Genomic DNA, 22,967 nt, shown 5'->3' on the forward strand with positions numbered 1-22,967 from the left:
CCACAGATCCAACTAAAAATGAACTTCTCAAGAGTTCAGAGCCACAAGTGGTAGGAGTGGCTTGGAAGCTGTTTTCAATCTAATCAGAGTGCTGTCCCAGCTCAGACCAATGTCACATGGAAAACTGCAGCAGCACACACACAGAAGGAGACATGAAGCCACCCATTTAGGCAGCAGGCTGTGCCTAGATCTAGTAAGGCATAACTATGTAACTACTAAGCTGTTTGTTGTCTCTATGAATCTAATTGTATTCACCAGAACTCCAAGATTAAAAATAGTTATCTTGGAACTGGGAAAGCAGTCCTTGAGAAAGAGGAAGAGGAGAAGAAACTATTTACGTGAGGTACTAAGCAACTCCAGAAGAGCTTACCTTCAGCCTTAACTAAGGCACAGTTAAGATTAGCCATACAGAACTTCGGCTTAGTAGAAAAGCTCACAAGCTGCAAATTCACTTTCTGTAGCTAGACATCCTGTTTTATAGATGTTTAAAAGGCATCATGTTTCTTTTTGCTATAAGCTTTACAAAGGAAATGACAACATAGCAGCAGGATGTTAAAAGGAGTGGTATAAACAAGACCTCTTGTAAGGATCTATTACCATTTAAAGCTTCTCAAGCATTCCTAGAGATCACAACAACAGATACACTTCTGATACCTCCCCAAGAACTACACTGCATGTGCAACTGCAGGGTAACACATACCAGCAAACAGAAAATAAGCTCCTCTGGGTGCCTCAACTAGCGCACAGAGACAAGATAAACAGAAATGCCATATTATTGATGGTTTTGAAGCTCAGAATGAGGACAATATGGAACGGAAAATTCAAAGGCTTCACGTAACACATGCTGTGTACAGTTCCTTGGCCACTTTTTACACAAAGAGAAAAGAGGGAAAACTGCAACCACATAAGACCACACAAGCACACAGAGCAGAAGATGCACCTCCTCTTCTCCAGTGAACTTGCTGCAGGTCAGAGATGCCCACAACTCACAATGAACTACATCACCTTTAACTGAATTCTGTTTCAGGACACAACACAAATAAATTCTCAGACATACTCATTACTAGAAGCTTGCCGAAAGTCAAATGGCTATAGCCATGAGAGTCCACCTTCATATGCCAGTTGACCGTAGTGTGCCACAGGTTTGAAAGCTTCTTGAGATACAACCAAAGTCTCCACTCTTTCATTGCTCCACAACTGAAAGACTTATCAATTTACAATGTCAATGAGATGAGAAACAGAAACAACTTAAGCTACACAATGATCAAACAATCAACCAATTTGCCAAGCTGTACCAAGGTTGTTTGAAGTGCTAACCCTTTGCAGACACAGTCTGAATGGCAATCATGGTACAATTTCAAGCTATATAGTAGGTTTTGCAATTGCTCACATCTTATTGCATAGAAATCACCAGCTATTTGGCCTTCATCTTGGATCAACTGTATGGTTTCCACTTCCAGCAAATCTTTTAAAAATGGGATAAGCACTCAATGCCATACAAAGTTCACAGAATCCAAATCCTCACCTGCTTGAATAACTGAATAATCCTACCCCACCAAGGACATTGTTGGAGAATGTGAGAAGGCCAAGAATTGAAACCCAAGCACTGCTTTGTCAGAGGGAAGATATTTACTAGCCAGGCCAAATCACAGATATTAGCAAGACAACTCAAGTCAGGAGGCAACATTCAAACAAAACACCATAAACTGAGAAGAAATAGCTATGTCTTCAAAGCAAGGCTTAGTTATTGAAAAAAACCCACAATCTATACAACAAGCTCAACTACAAATCTTAAAAGTGTTTCTTCCGTCTTCAACAGATGAATGTCAAAACGATGAATGTGAGAGCTGGAAACCAACTAAGGGTATAACCAGTCAGCCTAAAAGCCACTAAGAGTGAACAGCTTTAAATCAATAGATCTAGAAGTAATGAATTTAAGACAAATTCCACAGTTCAATCTTCTTCAGGTACCAAAAGACAGAGATAGATGAGATATTAATGAAGAAACCACTCTTTTTAGTGACAGGAGTGCCACTGGCAGCAGGAAGAACGACACTATTTCTTGAGATAAAAATCTCCTTCTTTCTCACAGGGCAGGTCAGTATTAGAGGTGCCAAACCTTGTTCACACATTAAGTGAAGCCCAACAGCAAATACAAGTTTCATTGCTTGTGTAAATGATATTAACACTCCAACAAACATCAGTGCTTTCAAGAACCAGAAAGGGATCGGGGACAAAGAAATAAGGTATGCCTAATCATAAAAATAGCTTGGATGTCAGCAGGCTCACCAACATCAACAAAAGGAAGAGTGCTAGAGTGGAAATTCTAGCCTCTGCTATGCTCAGCGTGGCATACTGATTCACTCATTTCTCCAGGCCTCAAATTGCCATTAGTAATTTGGAGTGCTTCTTTTCACCACCTTGAACGTGCTCTGCTCTGCTTACAGAGCACAGGCTACTGCCAGCTAAACACTAACCACCTTAACAGTCCTCACTTGGGTGGAACACTAACGCCTTGATGCCCCTGTAATTGTTAAATACAGGGATTTTCATCAGTTAGCAACTAGGTTTTTGTACTTTAACAACTGACCTGCCATTCCACATCTGTTTAGACATGTAAGGAGACATGGTGACAGGTTCTCTGACCTGGTATTTGTGCTGATGCCAAGTCAAATCTCTTCAAATGCTTCTTTTATTTAAGAAAAGATGATCTTCCAGCCCTTGCTATCACTGCATGCCACTGAACAGTATCTCACAGAACACTTCTTCCTTACATCGCTCCTCTACACAGTGCACTGGAATAACCCCTCAAACATACTTACATGTTCAGAGTACTCTGTACAGCCAAGTGAAAGGCAAGGTAGATGCGATTAAGTTACTGTGACCAGATGCTTATCAACATAATGGAAAGCAAAACACCCTAAAACTCCTTTGTAGGGATCCAGTGCTTCCTAATCCCAGGTTTTCAAATAAGATTGCCAACACATTTCCAAAATAGCTTCTCCAGGCCGCTGAGAAAGTATTCTATTAGAGTTTCACGCCTGCACACTTAACTGTTCAGTCATAAATGGTACCTGGACAAGTAATTTGGAGTAAGACTTCCAGAAGACAGCAAGGGCATCATGCATATACTCACAACAGAAAAAAGAAGTATTTCCAGTTTTCCAGAAGTGAGGTCACTTGGACTATTTACTCATCCTGCTGCATAAGTTTGCATTAATTTTCCTTCTGAGTTATTAGTAATTAAGTCCTTTTTAATCTGTATATTTTGGACAATGTGATCTTGTACTAAAGGAACAAATAAATGTGCTATTTGACAGTGCAAGTGCAGTATTAAATATCCTTAGAAGTAGACAGGGTCCTTGTTAACTTTGCTTCAATAAAAAGCTTCCTAAAACCTGTTTCCTTTTTGTTTCTTTAAGAAAATGCAGAAGCAATTTGTATTTACAGCTTAGTTCCTGCTTCCAAAATACCCCTTTAACTTTTTCATTATTTTTATGGTGGATATAAATGGCACCAAATTGTCAAATCACAGCTCTTTTCTATGCTACCTATACAAATAGGTCTGATTTCTGGCAAGCCATAAAACAATTATGGCTGAATTCCTGTAGCCCTTTGATATCCTAGCTTGGCTGTAGGGCTTCAAAGCCATCTTATGGCAATGCTAAAAATCTAATTTCCAGAAGACAGAGAGGAAATAAAAGCATTTCAATTCCCACATGTTCAAACACGAACACACCAAAATCTTAGCACTGGGATGACCATGTTTGAAAGGAAAGTGATTTAGCACAAACATGAACAAGTAAGATACAGCAACAGTTTAAATCAACACTGCTTCACAGAAGGCAGAGATACAGGCAACTTCAGAAAGCAGGGGAGGGAGCATACTACACCTGCCTCTGATCCCCCAATACTTACTGCAAGTTGAGAAGCACATTCTCCTGCTTAATTGTTCAGCTCTCTCCCCTTCTTGTATGGATAGCAAAGAAAGGGGTGGGAAATAATCATAAATAGTAAAAGGAAATTGTGAAACTGCCTAAGCATGCAGAAGCAGCAAAGACAGTATCTTTTGCTTTAAGGGAACTGATATTGCCAGCAACAAATTACAAATACACTGAAAGTCAACTATCACAGGTGCCTGGGGATTTATATAGCTACATTTTATCTCTGTGTTATTATTTATATTATGAAAGGGTCCTCGCCTCATGTAAGCAGGGGAAGATAGCTCTTGCTGTACCAACGTGGTTTCTGATATCCATGATACAACTCGAGAGAGGCAAGGGGATGACACTATAACCCCTTCAAATAACACCAGCAATGCTTTTGCCTCTTTAGTGACGGGGAATTTGAGAGGTGAAACTGAAAAAATTGAAGACTGATGACTGTATTTCTTTGTACGAAAGAAAACTCCCTGTCAGCCAAGGAAAACTATCAGTCTAATATAATATGCAATGGTTGAAAGACACAAAAAATCCAAAACACCTTTAAACTCTTTGCTCATTTCAAGTGCCGGTTGTTTTTTGGTGGAAGGCTGAAGAAAATTTTGCCAGTAATTCCTACCATGAGCAGGCACACACAAATACACACAGTCAATATTAAATTAGAATCATGGACTCTCTATTCTAGAGTTACCCTATGTATAAACGATGTGCATGCCCGCATGTCCATTTTTTCTCTTCACAGAATGAACTCACATGCTCTAGAGGTGCCACATAAAATTAGCATTGTGATAAACAAGCCTGTAACTTTAAATCCTTCCTTTTAGAACCAGGCATCAACCTGGTGATCTCTAGCAAGGAAAAGAATCAGTCAAAATTTTTTTAAAAATTAGAGTAACCTTTAATCTAAGCCTTTTCCTGATTCACCCCCTCTTCCCATTCTTCGGTAGCACTTTTGAAGAAACATGTTTCTCATTATCATTTAAAATCTTGCACACTTTTTATGAAGTCCACTGTTCTTAACTTTGACAAGGAAAAATTGAAAAAAGACTTTTAATCCCATACCTGACCATGGCTGGAAGGCATTTTGTACTTATACTCTAGTCCTAATTTGCAGTTAAACATTGGGCCCCAACACTGGCTTTGCAAAACTACTATACATACAGTTTAAAGACCAGTTATGCAAGATTAATGTACAGTACAACAGGCTGCAGAAAGTGTATGAAAGAAAAAAACCCTCTAGGGAGAGCAGGGAGAAGGAAAAAGCCTTATCTTCAGTACCTGACTGCATGTTAGCCTTAACCACCCTTACGGGCTTCACTGTTTTTCATACAAAGATATAGATACCAGTTTTCGTTTATTGAATAGTTTCATTTTCAAATAAAGAATGTTCCAGAATTTTGCAGAGTTTATATTAAGTTACTGAAGCCTCAAGGCAAACATACTGAGCTAATCATTGCTTTAGATTTCAAAATCTACTGTTAAAGTAAAAAAAAAAAGCTGGTTATACCTATAAAATTACAATACATACAAACACATTTACAAGCTACACGCTAGCTACATAGCTTAACTTAATATTTACATATCAAATATTTCATTAAAAATGCATTGAACAACCAGAGGTTACCTCAGATTTTAATCAAGAAATTACTGTTCTCTACACTTCAGGACAGACCACAAAGGAAGAAACAGAAAACAAAATGTGAAATTTTCCGTTGTCTGGACACACAAACTGACAAATTCCCAGATTTAAGCTGCTAACAACAACAACAAAAAAAAAAGCCCACCAAAACCATTTAAATATTCCACCTGAAACATAGATAGATACTTTTGACTGTTCACTTAAAATGTCAATCTAGAATTGATTTATTTTTATTAGTTTATTAGTATTTAAATTCCTGTAAAATTGCAGTTCAGGCATTAAGACAGAAATGTAAGGAAATATCCCTGCAGACTAAGATCAGTAGACCAGTACAACTAAACTTTTGTTAGCAAACCTGAAAGACCTACAGTGGTTGTTTAACTTTGCCTTTACTATATCAAAAATTGAAGGAAGTCACCTAACGTAGATCTGCTTCATAGAAACCAGTTCATTTCTATTTAGTTTCCAGGCAATGGAAAGGATAATGAAAACAAATAATTCAGTGTATTTGACAAAATTTACTTTGTCAAATAATAACTTCTATTCTCATGTACACTCAGTGAAGACATTTAGTTTGTTTGGAAATAATTTTGTAAGTGAAAAATAAACTTTCTGCTGTGGGATGAGTCAACATTGAACAATAAAGCTCAAAGCAAATACTAAAAATAATTTATGACTACCATTTTAAGAACAGCCTTTGATTAAGTGCAACATCCAACAAAGACTTTCTGTTTTCTAAAGCACAGGATTTCAAACACAGCAGGTGTAGGTACATCACCTCAACTTAAAATGCTGGACAGCTACAGAATCCACACAGAAACAGTGTTCCATGTCTATGGAACAGTCAGTATTTGTAAAGTGTGAGTGTGTGCACATGCACCTACATGTTTTTGTTTGTGGTGGGTTTCTTAAGTTTAGTCTCTTTGATGATTGAAATGATTGGGTCTTTGCTCCTAGGTGTTGTAACTGGATTCACACAGAACAATCTGCCCACCTGGGTCCAGCCTGAAGACCACAGGTCACTGCTGCTTCCCAGGAGTTAATCACCCCAGGACCAAAGCAGGTTCTACTTCAAGACACAGCACCATGAGAGCCTTTTTCAGTACCGCCTCTACGGCCTTAAGGATGGCCAGAGTGACTGGCAGCGCTGCCAGCCACTCACTGGAAGTGCAGTGCTTGCACAGCACAGCAGTGCCTGCGGAAGCAAACTGAGGCGTTGTACTGTTGGGGGGTACCTTACTCGATTTAGGTTCAAGGTTTGGTCTTGGTGTATTTGCACAGGACTGCCAAGGCACCCAAACAACCTGGATGGAGTTGCTTCAAAGTAATTTACACAGGAATACCCTACAGCATTTTTCGTCAGCTCTAAGTAGCTTCCTTAAAAACAAAAAGTATCTAGGGAATATCATCGAGAGGACAGTACTGAAGAGTAACAAAAGCCAATATCCTTATAAGAAAGTATGCTAGGTAAATACAGAGTCTGGTTTGAAGGCTACTATGCCCCCATGCTTTCATGGAGGAGACAGAAGAGGCTAAGACCACAAGATAGAGAACACATTTATGTGTTCCAGTTGCCTTTATATTAAGCAAGAGAGTACACCAGTTCTCACACAAAGACCAATCTTAAAATATTTACAGTCCAGTCAAACTTCCTAAAGTATCCCTAGCTTTTAGATAAGGACGTGCAATTGTATTACTGTATTGCTGTTTCTATTAACCTAACTGTAACGAATTACTGTGTAGGCTATCTGTTATGGGTAAAATACTTCTTGATGAGAAGACATTAGAGCAATATTCTGCAGAGTTAGGCTAAAACATAGCTCAAATGAAAGGGACAAAAAAAGCCGCACCAAATTTAAGAAGTTGGATTTTATGTTCTGGAGTATTTGCTAGATACAAACAGGAGCATTTACAATACTAACAGACTCACAGTAACCACACACTTCACAAACTAGTGACAGCCAGACAAAGAAGTAACAACTTCAGTGTCAAAAAGCTTTTAAGTCTTAATAGCGCAGGAATTATATCACAGATGAGAGAAAACCTTTGCAGCTCAAAGAGGCATAACCTTAACAGTAGCTGCATCAAAACAGATGAGGAACTTTCACATATCAAAGAGGAATTCACAAGCAGTTTGAATCTAGTGTAGCACACAAAGAAATTTAAGATTTTATTTTAAACAAAAAGCTAAGCAGAACGGTATGGTTACAAAATACACTTTTTGGTTTTTTTCCCCCCTCTCAGACCATATATATGTCCTTTCCAGATACTACTCTCACCATTAGATTCTGTCTTTATTCCTTGCTCACTATTTTTGAGATGACTGAAGATTACCTGTTGGGGTTTATTTTTATTTTGTGCAAAGCCAGTTAACTACACAAGTACAACTGTACTTCCACCCTCTGGCTAGCTACTAAATTTTGGGAACAATTTGCATAAATGCTTTCAGCAGTCAAGTCTTCAAATGCACCAAAACATTTCCACAGCCCTCCTCACCATTTCTTAAAAACTCCAGTGCAGATCTCATGTGTGTTTATCTGCTGGCAGCAGATATCCACCTCTGCCTCCCTGCCAGCCCATCCATCAGAGAGCAGGTTGCTGGATAATCTCTCACACATTGCCTGTGGCACACAGGAGCCAGTGTCTGAAGCCTGGTGTGAGTTCAGTCAGTGCTCAGCAAAACAAAGCCTCCAAGCCCTGGGAAAGCTCAGAACACGGCAAGCGAGTGCGTATTGGGTGCAGGTCCTCCATCCTGAGCAGTACCTCCAGTTTCTAAGCTGTCCCCTAATGAAAGACGGCAACTGGATATTGGCTGGAAAAGGCTGGGCATTGGATCTGGCTAAAAAAAAAAAAAAAACCAACTCTGTGCTTATTAGCATCTATTTATTACCCAAGTAGAAATTTACCTTGTCAGAGAGGCAAAACATACCAACATTGCCTCAAAATATAGCACAAGGACATGCTGTTCTTTCAAAAGTGAAACATCTTCATTTTTATACTTTTAGAAGTATTTAAAGAAATACTTTGGAATAGTTCCCAAAAATTTATTTTCATTTAGATCTTTTCATAAAAACAGATCTGAGATTGATTTCTGTCCCACTAATATGACATACACATTTCAGTATATTTCTCTTTCACACAGTTTTATCTACCCTTGCAGTAACATTAAATCATTTTGAGTCATCAAGTGTGTCCAGAAATACTGTGTACCTCCACGTTGGGCAAGCAAAATAAGGAGGAAAAAAAAAAAAGAAATTAAAGAAAAACTCCACAAAAAAAATCATCAGGCAGTATCCCAATTAAAAAAGCTACCTTTGAATGTTATGCCAGACCTGTGCATCTCTATGTTCAGAATACATAAAATTAAGTTCAATCCACCTCTCCTGCTTTTCAGTAAAGCATGACATTAGTGCTGTGACAACTTAAAAACAACCATCCTGTAAATGGTTCTACCAAGCGCTTCAATAAAATATTCACTCGGAATTTGCATTGTATAAGATGAAATAGGCAAATATTTTTTACTGTCATTTATAGAGCCTGGTGCTGGATCACAGAAGGAATTCAAATGTTATTTACCCATTTAATACTTCTCAATGAGAATTCCTCAAGAAAACTTCTGCCCTCCACTATCAGAAAGGCTGCTCTGACTAACAGCAAGTGTTTTTGGAAGTGCCCTTCTTCCCCCCCCCACACATGGAAAACACCACGGTTGCTCACCTCCAGGCTCACAGCATCAAGTAGTTTGTCTCAATTGAATCTCAGCACTATTCCTTTCTGGATCACTTGCCCTTTAAAATTAAATTAGCACATGAAAGGTAAAATAATGTCTTCCTACAAGTATACAAAGTCAGTCCTCTATTTCCCTTACAGTCCTACAGATGCAGAACACCTTGTCTGCCAACTGCTCTTTCAAGACTATGTTATGTTCACATTACTTCTATCTAGGACAAGCAAAATGATTAGTGTCTCATTGAGCCTGGTGGAGTTTTTTTATGTACAAGCTTTAGAAAGGTAGGCACAAATAGTAAATTTAAACTTACTACAAACCACTCAGTATCCTATATCCTATATTCATCAGCAAAATCAATCCATCTCACATTTCTTGTTCAGCTATGCTTTTTGTTGTTGTTGTTGTTGTTGTGTATAATAATGCAGTTTGCACTATAATCTCTGCCATCATAACCACCTAAAACCAGAAATACCTATCTTGGTATTTGCCCTCACGAGCAAGCTTCCATATGAAAAATACATATATCCTACTGTATGCTTTTTTACACTAATTATGGACAAGTTACTGGGACCATACAAAGGCAATTCATACGCAACAGCTGCTGAGAACAGATCTGAACCATACTTAAAAAAAGAAAAAAGATATTTGATCTATCATTTACTTGATGTTACAGCTGCTGAGATCTCTGTTCCACAGCGTGCCACAAATTTTAAAATCAAATGAATCCAGCACCACTGGGCTTGTGCAGATGGCTCAAAGGAACAAACCTGAAGTCCTCAAAGAGAGCCCAAGCCAGAGCCAGTGCAGGAACCCAGCATGGGATTAATGGCATACAGCCGGTAGCTGGCAAGCAAGGGAGACAGTTCAGCACAGATGCTCTGCCTAGGAGCACCATCACAAGGATAGTGATGAGAAACTCTCTGATGGCTGACTCTGCCTAGTGGTAACAGAATATTATCCACTAATATTAAGTAAATAGCTCTCCAGAAAGAAGTCAACAATTTTTTTAACAGGTACTGAACAACAGGTTTTATCTAGCAGCGTACATTTTCAAAATTTTCTACATTGCAAAAAATCTGTATTTTAGCTCTATCCTTTAATAGTAGACAGTATAACACATTAATTATAAATTAAATAGCCATACAGAGATTTAAGTCAGCATACAAAGGTTTCTAAATACCAGTCTGTTCTTCCTCCCCTTTATATACACTAGAAAGCATAGCAAAAAAGCCAACAGTCATACAAAACCCAAACATTTTTAACTAGAAGCTAAGTGTTTTTGTGACAAGAAACTAATTTTCACGCAAACACATAGAAGTGCTAGAATTTGACTGTTCCTTTGTTTTCATATTTGCCTACCAATCACTACCTGGAAGGAAAGAACAGAATGATGCCACTTAGTTTGAACTAAGTTCTGCTGGTTTAAAGTGCAGGCATCCATCATAAGTATCTCACAAAAATTAATGTAGTTGAACTGCAGCAGCCTACAGACTTCATTCCAGATCAAACTTTTGCAAATTAATCTGTGCTTTCCCCACCTATCAAAAGCATTATCAGCAGGCTTTACAGGTTGCAGCGATCAAGTTGTCAATCTTTTCCACAGATTCTACTAGAACCAGGGACAGAATAACCCTCTCCAACGTCCCCTAAACCTGAATTTAAAAAACAAACAAAAAATCCCCAAACCCAACAACACACCAAAAAACAACCCTAACCATACTGCACTGCTCTGTTATGAGAACAGCCTTCACACCTTGAACTACACCATTTTCCAAGACTTTACAGTTTACTAATACAGCACTGAAGAATCTTAAACGTACTTTATCTCCAGTTGAGACTGTCTAACCTGTAACAGTAAACAATGTTGTTTAGAAATTTCTTACAAGGATAAAGACTGCACAGAATAGAGTAGTAATAATAAAAAGCAATCAAACAATCCAGCTGTTTTCATTTTCTCCAATAAATGCTAATAAATTTGACTGTCTACTGATTTAAACATTCTGAGGTATCTTCCCTCTCATCTTACTAAAGTGATAGAGCTGATCTTACACACAACAATCTGGTTTCCTGTACTTCAAGTGAGTTTTCTTCTACGGCTAGCCAAAAATCTTGCATATGATAGCCCTGAAACTACATTTCATTTCGTACCATCTAAAATCTAGAAGATTTCTAAGCACAGAGTATAAATAATGTAGCTTTAGATAGATGTAGCCCTAGCTTCTAAGAACTAAAAATACTGTATCAGCAATTAAATGCTATTTAAAGTTAACTTAATGTGAAATAAATAACCTGGCTTCTTTTTAAGAGTTAAGAAATTACAGTCAGAACTGACTGGCTGTTCAGACAAATCATCATTTACCCCTGCAGAAATATACTGGCAGAGGGAAGAAACCTAGCAGAAACTAGACATCCCATGCAGAAGAATGAAAAAAGCACACACTGAAGACAAACCACACAAATAAATCACATAAAAAAAAGTGCAGGTAAACTTTAAAATCTGTAAGTTCATGACACTGGAGGATGTAGCAGCATTGCTAGTCAGATGTCCTGTCACACTGAGGTACTTACAGACTGTACAGTCACGTACCTTGAGCAAGTGCTCTGCGCCCATTGTTACACTTCAGTCTGCATTTAATTTCATTTCAGTTGAATACAATGCAAGTCTTCGCAGACAGCAAATCATTGCTGATGAAGAGGGGTCATCAGATTTGTGTACTCGTAAACCAGATGTGTACTGCTGTCCTGATTTCAGCTGGGATAGAGTTAATTTCCCTCTGAGTAGCTGGTGCTGTGCTGTGTTTTGGATTTGGTGTGAGAACAATGTTGATGCCACATGGATGATTTTAGTTGTTCCTGGGTAATGTTTATACTAAGTTAAGGACTTTTCATTTTCTCAGGCCCTGCCAGCCAGAGGGCTGGAAGGGCACAAGAGACTGGGAGGGGACACAGCCAAGACAGCTGGCCCCAACCGACCAAATACTCCAAACCATGGAACACCACGTGCAGCATATAAATCTGGGAGGTGAGGTGAGAAGGAGGAAGGTGAGACATTTGGATTTATACCATTTGTCTTCCCAAGTAACCGCTGCACGTGATCTCCTGGAGATGGCTGAACACCTGCCTGCCCATGGGAAGTGGTGAATTAATTCCGTGCTTTGCTTGCGTGCGCAGCTTTTGCTTTACTTGTTAAACTGTCTTTATCTCAGCCCACAAGTTTTCTCAATTTTACCCTTCTGATCCTCTCGCCCATCCCACTGTGGGGGGCCAGTGAGCGAGTGGCTGTGTGAGGCTTAGTCAGTGGCTGGGGTTAAACCATGACAACTGCCCACTCTAGGAATCAAGTCCTTATTACACTGTACACTTCTAAATAAAGCATAAGCATTGGCATTGCATGTCATCGTTTTTAGACATGTACCAGGGAAGGGAAATTATTAGAAACACATCTTACTATACAGGCAGCATCTTACCAAAGCCACCACTTATTTACTGACGCCACTCATGTAAAAATGAAACTTGATAGCTTCTCTATATTCAACTCTTCTAACTCTCTTTGAAAAAGACAGCTGTGAGATGCCCTTGTGATTTGCACTGGGCTGAATTAGGTGTTTTGAAGTGCACTTTCTATGTACTCTCAAAGCTATTCAGCCTCTTGTTAAACTAGTAGCAACACAAAGCCCCAAGAGTTTCTGTTAAACAAATGAAATTACATTCGCTAGACATCAGGAGTTTCATTTGGCCATAGCTGAAATCCACCGAGAAGCAAATCCATTCCCAATAACAAAACAATTTTGCAACTGAAGTAGCAGCACCTGCCCTAAAAGCTGCAGTACCAAGCCTGTATCTGTAAGACCGATAGAAAAAGAAATTCCCACATGCCTATCATACCTAGAGGGTTAGGCTTAGGCAAAATGTAAAAGGGAGAAAAAAAAAATCTAAACAAACAAAACACCTTAGTTCTTACAGGTGTAGCTAAATATCCTACTAAAATATTCAACAGAAAACTGACTGCCTGTTTAGTGATCTTGACCATTGACCTGCACTAGTTGGTACAAAAGTAAAACTCAAAGTCATGGTAAGAACCTGCTTGTGGGTCCCTCCCACCACTCAATTTACTAAAATTAATAGTGAAGTCTCTCACTGACTTTAAATGGAGCAGGGAGAGACTTTTTTTTCCCCTTTACACTTAGTATTTAAAAGTCAGCAAAATAATAAAAAACCCTACCTAATCAAGAACATTGAGATAATATTGTACAGCCATGTTCTCCGAAATTTTACAAGACAATATACAAGCTACTAAAGGCAGAAATATTTGCAGTGTGGTCAAGACATTAATAAAATGGGGCTAGGAAAGGAAGGAAAGATTAAGGATCTTCTTTCACTTCTCTTCCACTAATGTGCCTCCTAACACAGCATTTGAAAGCAAATTAAAATAAATAAATAAACAAAAAAAACCACCACACAGTAACCAGGTAAGAACTGCATCATTCCTTCTAATTAAAGTTTGTTCTAAGACATTTCATTCTCATGGCCAGCATATTATCAATATTTTAGGGAGCTTCATGAAGCATTTTCACAGCCAAAATACAAATCACTAGAGATTATTTCAGAATATAGAATGAGATATGCTTTCACAAGAGGATTAAATTGTCACTACAAAAAATTGTCTAAATTTAAACATCCCTTTAAAGCAGCAGGCCAAACATCTCCACGGAGGAACCTAGCTACATCTGGAAGCTGCACCAATCTGATCATCACAAGTTAAGCAATTGATGCAATCAATTTAGTTCAGTTTTTGCATAATGAATCCAAATGCACAAAAGCAGAATTTGATTGGCATTTTTTCATTTCAAGGCAGCGTATAGGGCACAAAAAAGCCATGACTTTTTTTCCTAAATCAAGAAGTTTACCCTTTAAATAAAATTCTGCATACTATATTAGGGTTTATCTACAAATATGTTTTCCCAAGAAGAGCTTATAAGCAAACTGAAGGATGGTCTTAATGCTGTTTCTACTCTGCAACTGCTGTACACTGAGCACACCAGGAAGGGCACACCCCACACCACTGCTGACCTCCACACCACACTTCCCATGCCAAAATATTCTTACCTTGCCATGGCCCAAAATACCATGGCCTCTGGGACAAGGTTATCTTAAAAAACAAACAGTAAAAAAATGCCAGTGATAATGGGGACTGCATCTTTCAGAGTTTCTTCCTCCTTACTGGATTCCTACAACACAATGGATTCAGAAGAGATTTTGTGACTTTTCTAAGGAAGACTATTCAGAAATATCGCCTAGTTGAATTGTGGGAACAAAATGGGAAAAGCTTTCATATGAGAAAATAAAGAATGTGTTTACTAGGAAGAATTCATCGGCAGCTTTTACAGTAGCTAAGTCTATGTCAAAATGTTCTGGTCTACTGAAGTCTCATGCCGCACTAACACACAGCCTTAACAAAAACAACCAATACTGGAAATGTGGACTTCCTCAAAGAAAGTTACAGTTTGATCCATCCTATAGCAGAATAACGAGCAGTTCCACTTCCATCCTTTGCCATATCATTTTAAAACTTCAACCCAGGTGCAGTAAGCATTGTTCTCCTCAGCTCTGCGGAGGAAAGCAACACCTCCCACTTTTCAAATTACATTATTCCAGTGTCCAAATCACTATTTTCATATTTACTACATTAGCAAGGAAGTATTAGCCCATCCCTTTCTTAATAAGAAAAATGTAGTTTGTCAAAATGCACCACTGATCAATAGAAACTTAACTACTCACGCCATGCTAGCTCCAATGTAGTTTTTTGCATGTACTTAATAATGAGTCATTGAAACACAAGAGATTTATTTCCTTATTCAGCTGGAATACTGTAAGACTAATAATAATCAAAAATCAGCTCCTCTTTTGGAGGCAGTATCGCAGCAGATCAAAACTAATCATAACCTGATGACAAATCTTGTTCCACAGATATGCTTTAAAAATACTGCACTATTTTCTTCACATTGATAATGAAAGGCAAGCAACAAACACTTTGAAATAAAGCTAGAATCTTAGAAATTCTCCATGTCTTAACCAATTTGCACCAGCATCATAGAACAGACGAGACTTTCTAAACAGCCGTATTTCTGATTGCACGATGATTTTGGAGAGCATTTGTCTTGCAAACTCTATTCAAAACTGAGTCTGGCCATGAGTCTGCTTACTTTAATGTGACAAGCAGTCCTGTAGCCCCATAAAATTACTCATGGAAGTCTGATGGCAGGAGCAGCCTATTAAATGGGAGGAAGTACAGGGAACCAACCACTGTGAATGCCTGTATGCTCTACTGTGCAAAGATACACTGAAACACTCCATCACCATAAAGCAAACAGAAAACAATGAAACCGCTGCCAAGCTCAAGTTTTTAAGGTGAGGCCCAGTGAAAGATGAAGGAGGCTATTTCTTAGGTCACCTTATCTTTTCGACACCCCTGTTAGTCACCATCGCCTTCCCATCCTATCTATACACACAAACCAACCAACCTGCTCTGCTCTCCACCAAATGCTGTTCCTAGCTATGTTGCCATCTCTAAACCAATGCCAGCTTCAGGGTACAGGACCCTGCTTGCTCTGCAGCAATTATTAGTAGAGCAAACACTTGGACACACCTTTGCAAACTCACCACCAACCTCCAGTACTAATTACCAGAATCCCTACTATAGCCAGAACAGATAAGCAAAGCCAGAATTGTAGCCAGCAGTTTATCGAGCTATTCTCATAAACTTGCAAAATGAATGTGCCAAAAATAACTAGTCTCCCTTGTCCCCCTTGACGTTTGGCATGACTATGCCCCTAATAAAAAGTGATCTATCAACAGAAACACATTATGAGCTAATAACAATCACGGTAGCCTATTCATTCGTTATTTTCAAACTGATCATGAGCTCTATAAATAGACTTAATGAATTGAACTTTTCCTAGCAAGCATTTTTACAGCAGCCATTCACAGCATGAATCTAGAGACAAAAAAAAAAAAAAAAAAAAAAAAATCACTTACCAGAGAACTAAGTGTTATTATGGCTAGTCAGTATATTAGTACTTGTTCTTGATTAATATTGTACACCTACCTCAGCTTGCTAAACCCATGGCCCAGAATTAGTTTGAGAACTTACAAAGTATCTCCAATAAAGTATGCAACTTCAGAAGAAGTGATGGAAAACAAGGTAGTTTGACCAACTACAAGCAAGCATATCATTCTTATTAAATATGCAACACTTAAGACAGCACCCTGATGGCCATCTGAAGTCAAACTATAAGCACTGATTTACAGAGCGCATTTACTTTTGTCAAAAAAATTAAGTGTATTTGTAAATTAGAAAGACAAACAAAATGTTTCCATTTATAAGGCACAGATCACCACCACTCTCCTGAACACTTTTGAATCACAGAAAGAAGTGCTAGGTAATTGATACATGGATTGCTCTTGGCAGCATAATGCTCATCTCTCCCACGGTGTCTTCAGGGGCCTGCATTTCCTCACCATCTATTTTTCCTTCATTGCTGTAGTTTTAGAAGGCTAAGCAAAGCCCAGAAGTGAATGGGGTGCTCGCCATCTGAGCTTACACTCTGCAAGATGGGAGTGGCTGCAGCGCTCTCCCATAGTCCAAGTCATGGGCAATCACAGTGTGACAAGTCCCTCCCAGGCTACATAAGCTGGCATGTTTCCCAGCAGTTGCCACATCATGAAAATGGTGCATGCGAATAAAACCCCAAACTAAACACTTTAAAACAATGGCATAAATGACTCCATAACTAAACTCAGCAGCTGGAGACAAAGCACTCCCAGTGGCAAACCGTGCATCTCTCACTTGCAAAAGTCCTAAATTAGCAAGCTCCACATCACACCTAGCAACCGACCTCCAAGTCTGGGCTGCACAGCCATGTCCCCCGAGGCCAGACAGCAATAAATAAATAAAGTATGGATAATAAAAGCATCACAAACACCCCCTGTGCAGACAGAGCTTCAAAGTATTAAATGTAGTTTCTACCACTGATTTCAATAGATCATCTAATTCACTGAATATGCATAATGCTATCTCACCTATTTAGGCTACTCAGATGTGTTCTCAGGAGTTTCTCTGCCAAACTATTTGAAATTACTTCAAGTTATGTTTTTTCTGTACAAGAAATAGAAGAAAACAGGAAGAAGACTCCACAGCACAATCTGGGCAATTTAATTCATCAGAAATACTGCAGTATTATATGTGATCCACTGAAAACCCTTTGTGCAATACTGCACTGGTTTACAGTAGATCTAAAAATTGATACTCTGATAGTAAAAGGGAATTAATAACTTATACTTCAGAAGATAATCTTAGCAGCTAAAATACTGCAATTCTTACACTTCATTGCTTAAGGGAAGGAAAATATTCTAGAAGAAACAATATTTGATGTAAAAAAAAGTCACAGCTTGGTATCTTCAAACTGAGGAAAACTAAATCAAAATACGTTTTTACCTTACCACAAAAAAAAAAAAATTCTCAACACAAAGATTTCCTGTCTTTTGCTCCCTGAACATTCAATTTTTCTCCACTAGCTCTAAGCAGACAGGATTTATGATGATATTGTTTTAAGGAACTGCAGGAGTTCTAGATACCAATAAAAATTACAGATCAAATGAAAGATAACTACTAACCATTGTGTCTGCATAGACAAATAAACCTGCTCACTTCTTATATTTGTACTGTTACCCCTACTAATCCAACTACAATAACCAGGACAGTAAGGGCTCAGAAATCAGAAATGAAAACAAAAGGCTTCTTATACCTCTCCCCCCACAACTTACATGCATACGCACGCACCACACACACCTCAAGAATTTTTCATGTACTCAGGCAGGGGTGAAGCCGTGACGATGAACTACAGAACAAAGCAGAAAGCAAAGCTCTGGGGGGGTCCAAATGCAAGTACCACAACTGGGGCAGGAACACGTTTTCAGGCAGATACTTAGTACATCGAGAGAAAACAACACTAGCCAGAAGAAAGCAACATGTGAGCAAAAACCTTCGGTGGAGACCTATCCTGAGAGATAAGTCAGCCCCATGCCACTGTCCTTGTTCCAGCTGCGACAGAGTTAATTTTCTTCTCTGTAGCTGGTACAACGCTGTGTTTCAGATTCAGCAGGAGGACACAGCAATTAAACCATCAGCATAAGTACTGATTACTCTAAACGAAGAACTTTTCAGTCTTCCCTGCTCTGCCAGTGAGCAGGTGCACAAGAAGCTGCAACAGAGCAGAGCCAGGACAGCTAACCCGAACTAGCCACAGGGAGATTCCACACCACAGAACACCATGCCCGATACAGAAACTGGGCACAGTTGGCCGGGGCTGCCTATCGCTGCTGGGGGACTGATGGCATCAGTAAGCAGGTCATGAGCAGTTGCACTGTATGCCACTTGGGTTTTTTTCCCTCTGGGTTTTATTTCTCTCTCTTTTTCATTACAACTGTTACTATAATATTTTATTTCATTTATTGAATTGTTCTTAGCTGCACCCATGAGTTTTACTTTCTTCCCCAATTCTCCTCCCTGCGGGGGGGCTGCAAGCAAGCGACTGCGTGCTACTTAGCTGCCGGCTGGGGTTAAACCGCGACAGCCACCGACAAGTTAAGAGACCGGGAGGAGCCGGGACCCAGACCCGAGTGGAGACCCCCGAGGGAGCAAGTGCGGGAGCGCGGAGGCGGCAGAAACGAGACCGGAGCCCACCGCGACACCGGGCAGCCCCAAGGGGGGCGGGAAAAGGGCCGCCGGCAGCCCATCACCTCAGCGACGGCCGCTTTTGTTCTGCGCGAAGACCGGCACGGCGCTGTCAGCCGTGCCCGCCCCGAGGCGGCCGGGAAGCGCTCGCCTGGAGGGAGCCGCCGCTACCGGCAGCGCGGCGCCGGCGGGGCAGGACGCCGGCGGCGGCGGGGTGGCCCGCGGCGGGCCCTACCTACCTCTTTTAGGCCTGGGGAAGCTCTCGTGCAGGTGAAAGATGACTTTCTCCACAAAGTGCTGAATGTTGCTGTGCTCGGGTCCTCTGACGAACACCATCCAGTCGTGGGTGAAGCCCTCCACGGTGGGTTTCTTCCTGACCTGGGCTCGGTGTCCCAGCTCCAGCTTCACCTGGACGGCGCCCTGAGGGGGGAGAGGCGGGGAGCGCCGGTGAGCGCCCGAGGCAGCGCGGCCGGGCGGGCAGCCGAGGGGGACCGGCCTCATCGCAGGCGGAGGAGGGACACAAGGGACACAACGGCACCGCACACCCGGCAAGGCACAAAACCAAAAAGGCTTCACCGCAACCCTGCAGCAGAAAGCCGGACCCGCAGGCGAGGGCGTAAGGAGCTCTCGCTGCCGCCCGGGAGGACGCGGGAAGGCGCGGCCACCGGCCCGCGGTGCCGTCCTGCGGGCGCGGGCAGCCGGCGGCCGCTGTCAGCACCGTCCTCCCTTCCCGGCGCCTCCGCGCTCGGTGTCCCCGGTGCGGCGGCAGGAAAGCGGCTCAGGCGACACCCGCCGCCTCGCTGCGGGTGCGTGCGTGCTCCGTGCCGATGCCGGAAGCGGCGGGGAGGTAGCGGGAGGCAGGGAATGCCGCAGGCGAAGACAAATCCCCCGTCACGCCAACCCCTTCCCGGCGGCGAGCACCGGCGGCGCCGGGCAGCGCGGGGGGCTTGGGGCGGGAGGGCAGTACTCACCGAGCTGGCCATGCCTGGGGCGCCGGTTCTGCTGGGGCGCTCGCTCCGGTCCGTCGCCCCCACCCGCAGCGCTAATTCATGAAGACGTGGAGACGACGACGGGCGTGCAGAGAAGCGGCGGGCGGCCGGCGTACATCATCTGCCTCGCTGCTCCCGCTGGATGGATGGCTGGCTGGCTGGCTGGCTGGCTGACTCGCTGGCTGCCTTGCCTCGCACCACACCGAGCCCGCAGCACCCTCGGCCTCAGCGCTCTCGCCAGCCCCGCCGCCTGGGCGAGTGCCCGCCGCGCATGCGCACCGCCCGCCCGATTGACACCGAGACACAGACATAACAGTGTGCGGAGGGGGGCGGGCACCAGGGCGGCTTGGGCAGCCAATGGCGCTCGGCGGCGCGGCCGCGAGCCCCTCCGCCCAGCCCCGCCCCTCCCCGGCAGCCCTTACAGTAACAGGTTGGGGGGGGGCTGGCAGCGGGGGGGTGCTCGGGGCGGCCCGCGGCGGCGGCGCCGAGCCGTGCACGGGGGTTGGCGGCGCCGTGCCGAAGCGGGAAAGCAGGCTGAGCAAGAACAGCTGCGAGCGAAACGGGCCGGCGCGCGGTGGGGCTGCCTCCCACCCCGCCTCTCCTCACGCCAAGGGCCGCGGCGCCGTGCCCCGCTCCCCTGGCGGAGCCGCTCAGGCAGCGGGCGCGGCGGTCTGGATCCGCCGTTACGAGCGGCGAGAGCCGGTAGCGCCTCACGGCAGCGCGCGGAGTGCCCGCCCGCCGCCCTCCGCCGAGCCTGCAGGAGGCCCCCGGACAAAAGTAAGTGAAAGGAGTCCCTGTGCCCAAGGCACGCTGAGGAGGGGCGGCCTCCCCAAACCGCGGCTTCTGTCCCGCGCACCGAAACAAGCAGACGTTTCTGAAGAGCTCCCAATAAATCCTCTTGCAAAACAAAGGGAGGAAGACAGGAAGGGAATGCCCTAATTGCACGGGTAGGACAGGTGATGGTGGCCAGCAGGTGGGAAATGACAGCCGGGATCATTTAACACGTATTTGTAGCACCGACTGCTACTTCTAACATTAATAGGCCGATACTCTCTTGAAAAAAAACAAATACTAGCTCAACAATTTCCATATCCCTTCCATACTGTAAGAGATAACATGCTGATTCACGCCACAGGAATATGCTGGTGAGGAGCAGCAAGTGATTTACTAGGAATGACTAAATCACAGTACTGATGCTTGTGAGGTATTTTCCGACAAACATAAAATCGTCCAAAATTGTCTATATTAAAATTTTGCCACACCGAAAACCGACTCTTGTCTGTTTGATAATTACATTTTTGCTAATTTTCTGGTGGCAGTTAAAACTCACTGATCCCACAGCCAACGCAGCCATCCTTCCCAGCAGATGCACGCGTACACACTGACACGCGCCCCTCGGGCGGCCCAGATTTCGCCGAGAGATGGCGCGCGGCGTCCTTGCGCTAATGTCCTCATTTGACCTCTCCGCATCCCCATCCTCTTGTCTTTTCGCTTCGGAATGAGAAACGCACATTATCGAAATTCTAGCATAATTTAATACTTCCTTCAAAGGTGCTGAGCTGTATCTTATTTTTTCCCAAAGACGGTGTAAGTATCAGTAATAACACCTCAAAAGGGTGAATACCATTTGTAAAAATTGCACAAGTCATAATGCAGATCAAATAGTTCACATATCTTCAACTAATCTTGCATTGAGCTAGCCAGCAAGCCAGCTGGCATAAGAACTCCTGCTCAGCCCATAAACATCAAAGCTGATTCTGGTAATTTTAAAACTTTGTACGTGCAAGATAAGTAGAAAAAGATACTGACACTATTTACTAGGCTAAGGATTATGCATATGAGTGAGGACAGCAAGGTTGGACCACTACTGCACTTAATGCAGTGGACTTCCAGGTGTCGGGGCCCAGCTGAGCTGAGCTGCTCTTCTCGAGTGTTAAGTCACTTAAGAGACTTGTAAGGACCAAGAATAGACCATCTAGAGCTTTTAACTGTCTAAATCATGCTAGTTTCATTGGAAATCATGACTCTTAAGCATTTTTGAGTCAATGAGAGATTTTGATGTTCAGAAAACACTAGAAGTACTCAAATGCAAAAATAAAAGCATCGATCTAAGTTGGAATATTTCTACTTCTTGTCCACCTCCTTCCAGCTTTTTTTCTTCTGCAAAGATTTGAATTAGTCTTACTAAGTTTGTTCTGGAGATCATTATTACTTGATATCATTTTAAACCTCTGCCCTTTTAAATTTATTTCTCCCTCTGTATAACCACACAAATGATTCATAGCTATAGCTAGACAGAAGTCACAGTGGGCGTGATCCTGAATGATCACTTGCTGGGTTACAGGGTAGAGGTGGAAGCAGGTCTGCAAAGATGATTACTATCTTGCAGGGTAAGAGCCATGATGACATTTTTATACAAGATATACTTGTACATAGATTTATTTATTGATATGCCCTGCTGCCCTAGTTTCAGCTGGGATAGAGTTAATTTTCTTAGTAGTTAGTACAGTGCTGTGTTTTGGCTATGATGTGAGAACAATATTGATGGCACATGGATGTTTTTAGTTGTTGCTGGGTGATGTTTATACTAAATCAAGGACTTTTCAGTTCCTTGGGCCCTGCCAGCCAGAGGGCGGGGGGGTGGGGGGCACAGAAAATTGGGAGGGGAGACAGCCATGACAGGTGACCCAAGCTAGCTAAAGAGATATTCCATACCATATGACGTCATGCTGAGTATATAAACTGGGGGAAGAAAAAGGAAGGGGGAGACATTTGGTATTATGGCGTCTGTCTTCCCAAGTAACTGTTACGCGTGATGCAGCCCTGCTGTCCTGGGGATGGCCGAACACCTGCCTGCCCATGGGAAATGGTGAATGAATTCCTTGCTTTGCTTTGCTTGTGTGCACAGCTTTTGCTTTGCCCTTTTTTCCTCACC

The 22,967-nt window shown here is 42.2% G+C and overlaps 1 protein-coding gene across 4 annotated transcripts in view; it reads right to left on the reverse strand.

Annotated features, from left to right (window-relative positions):
• The window catches only part of MLLT3 (MLLT3 super elongation complex subunit), a 138,655-nt gene extending 118,322 nt beyond the window's left edge, over window positions 1-20,333 (reverse strand). For 2 of the 4 annotated variants that reach the window (XM_055699381.1, XM_055699380.1), the window contains exons 1-2: window positions 20,015-20,333; window positions 19,283-19,463 (exon numbers count right to left, since the gene is read on the reverse strand). In XM_055699381.1, coding sequence (XP_055555356.1) covers window positions 19,283-19,463; window positions 20,015-20,026 — 193 coding nt within the window. In that variant the 5' untranslated portion in view covers window positions 20,027-20,333. Of the gene's footprint in view, window positions 1-3,918; window positions 3,955-19,282; window positions 19,464-20,014 lie in introns of those variants that run through there. The other 2 variants (XM_055699382.1, XM_027807917.2) reach the window with 2 other exon arrangements.
• Window positions 20,334-22,967: the final 2,634 nt, after the last annotated feature.

Source organism: Falco cherrug, chromosome Z (genome assembly GCF_023634085.1).
Source record: "Falco cherrug isolate bFalChe1 chromosome Z, bFalChe1.pri, whole genome shotgun sequence".
NCBI lineage: Eukaryota > Metazoa > Chordata > Aves > Falconiformes > Falconidae > Falco > Falco cherrug.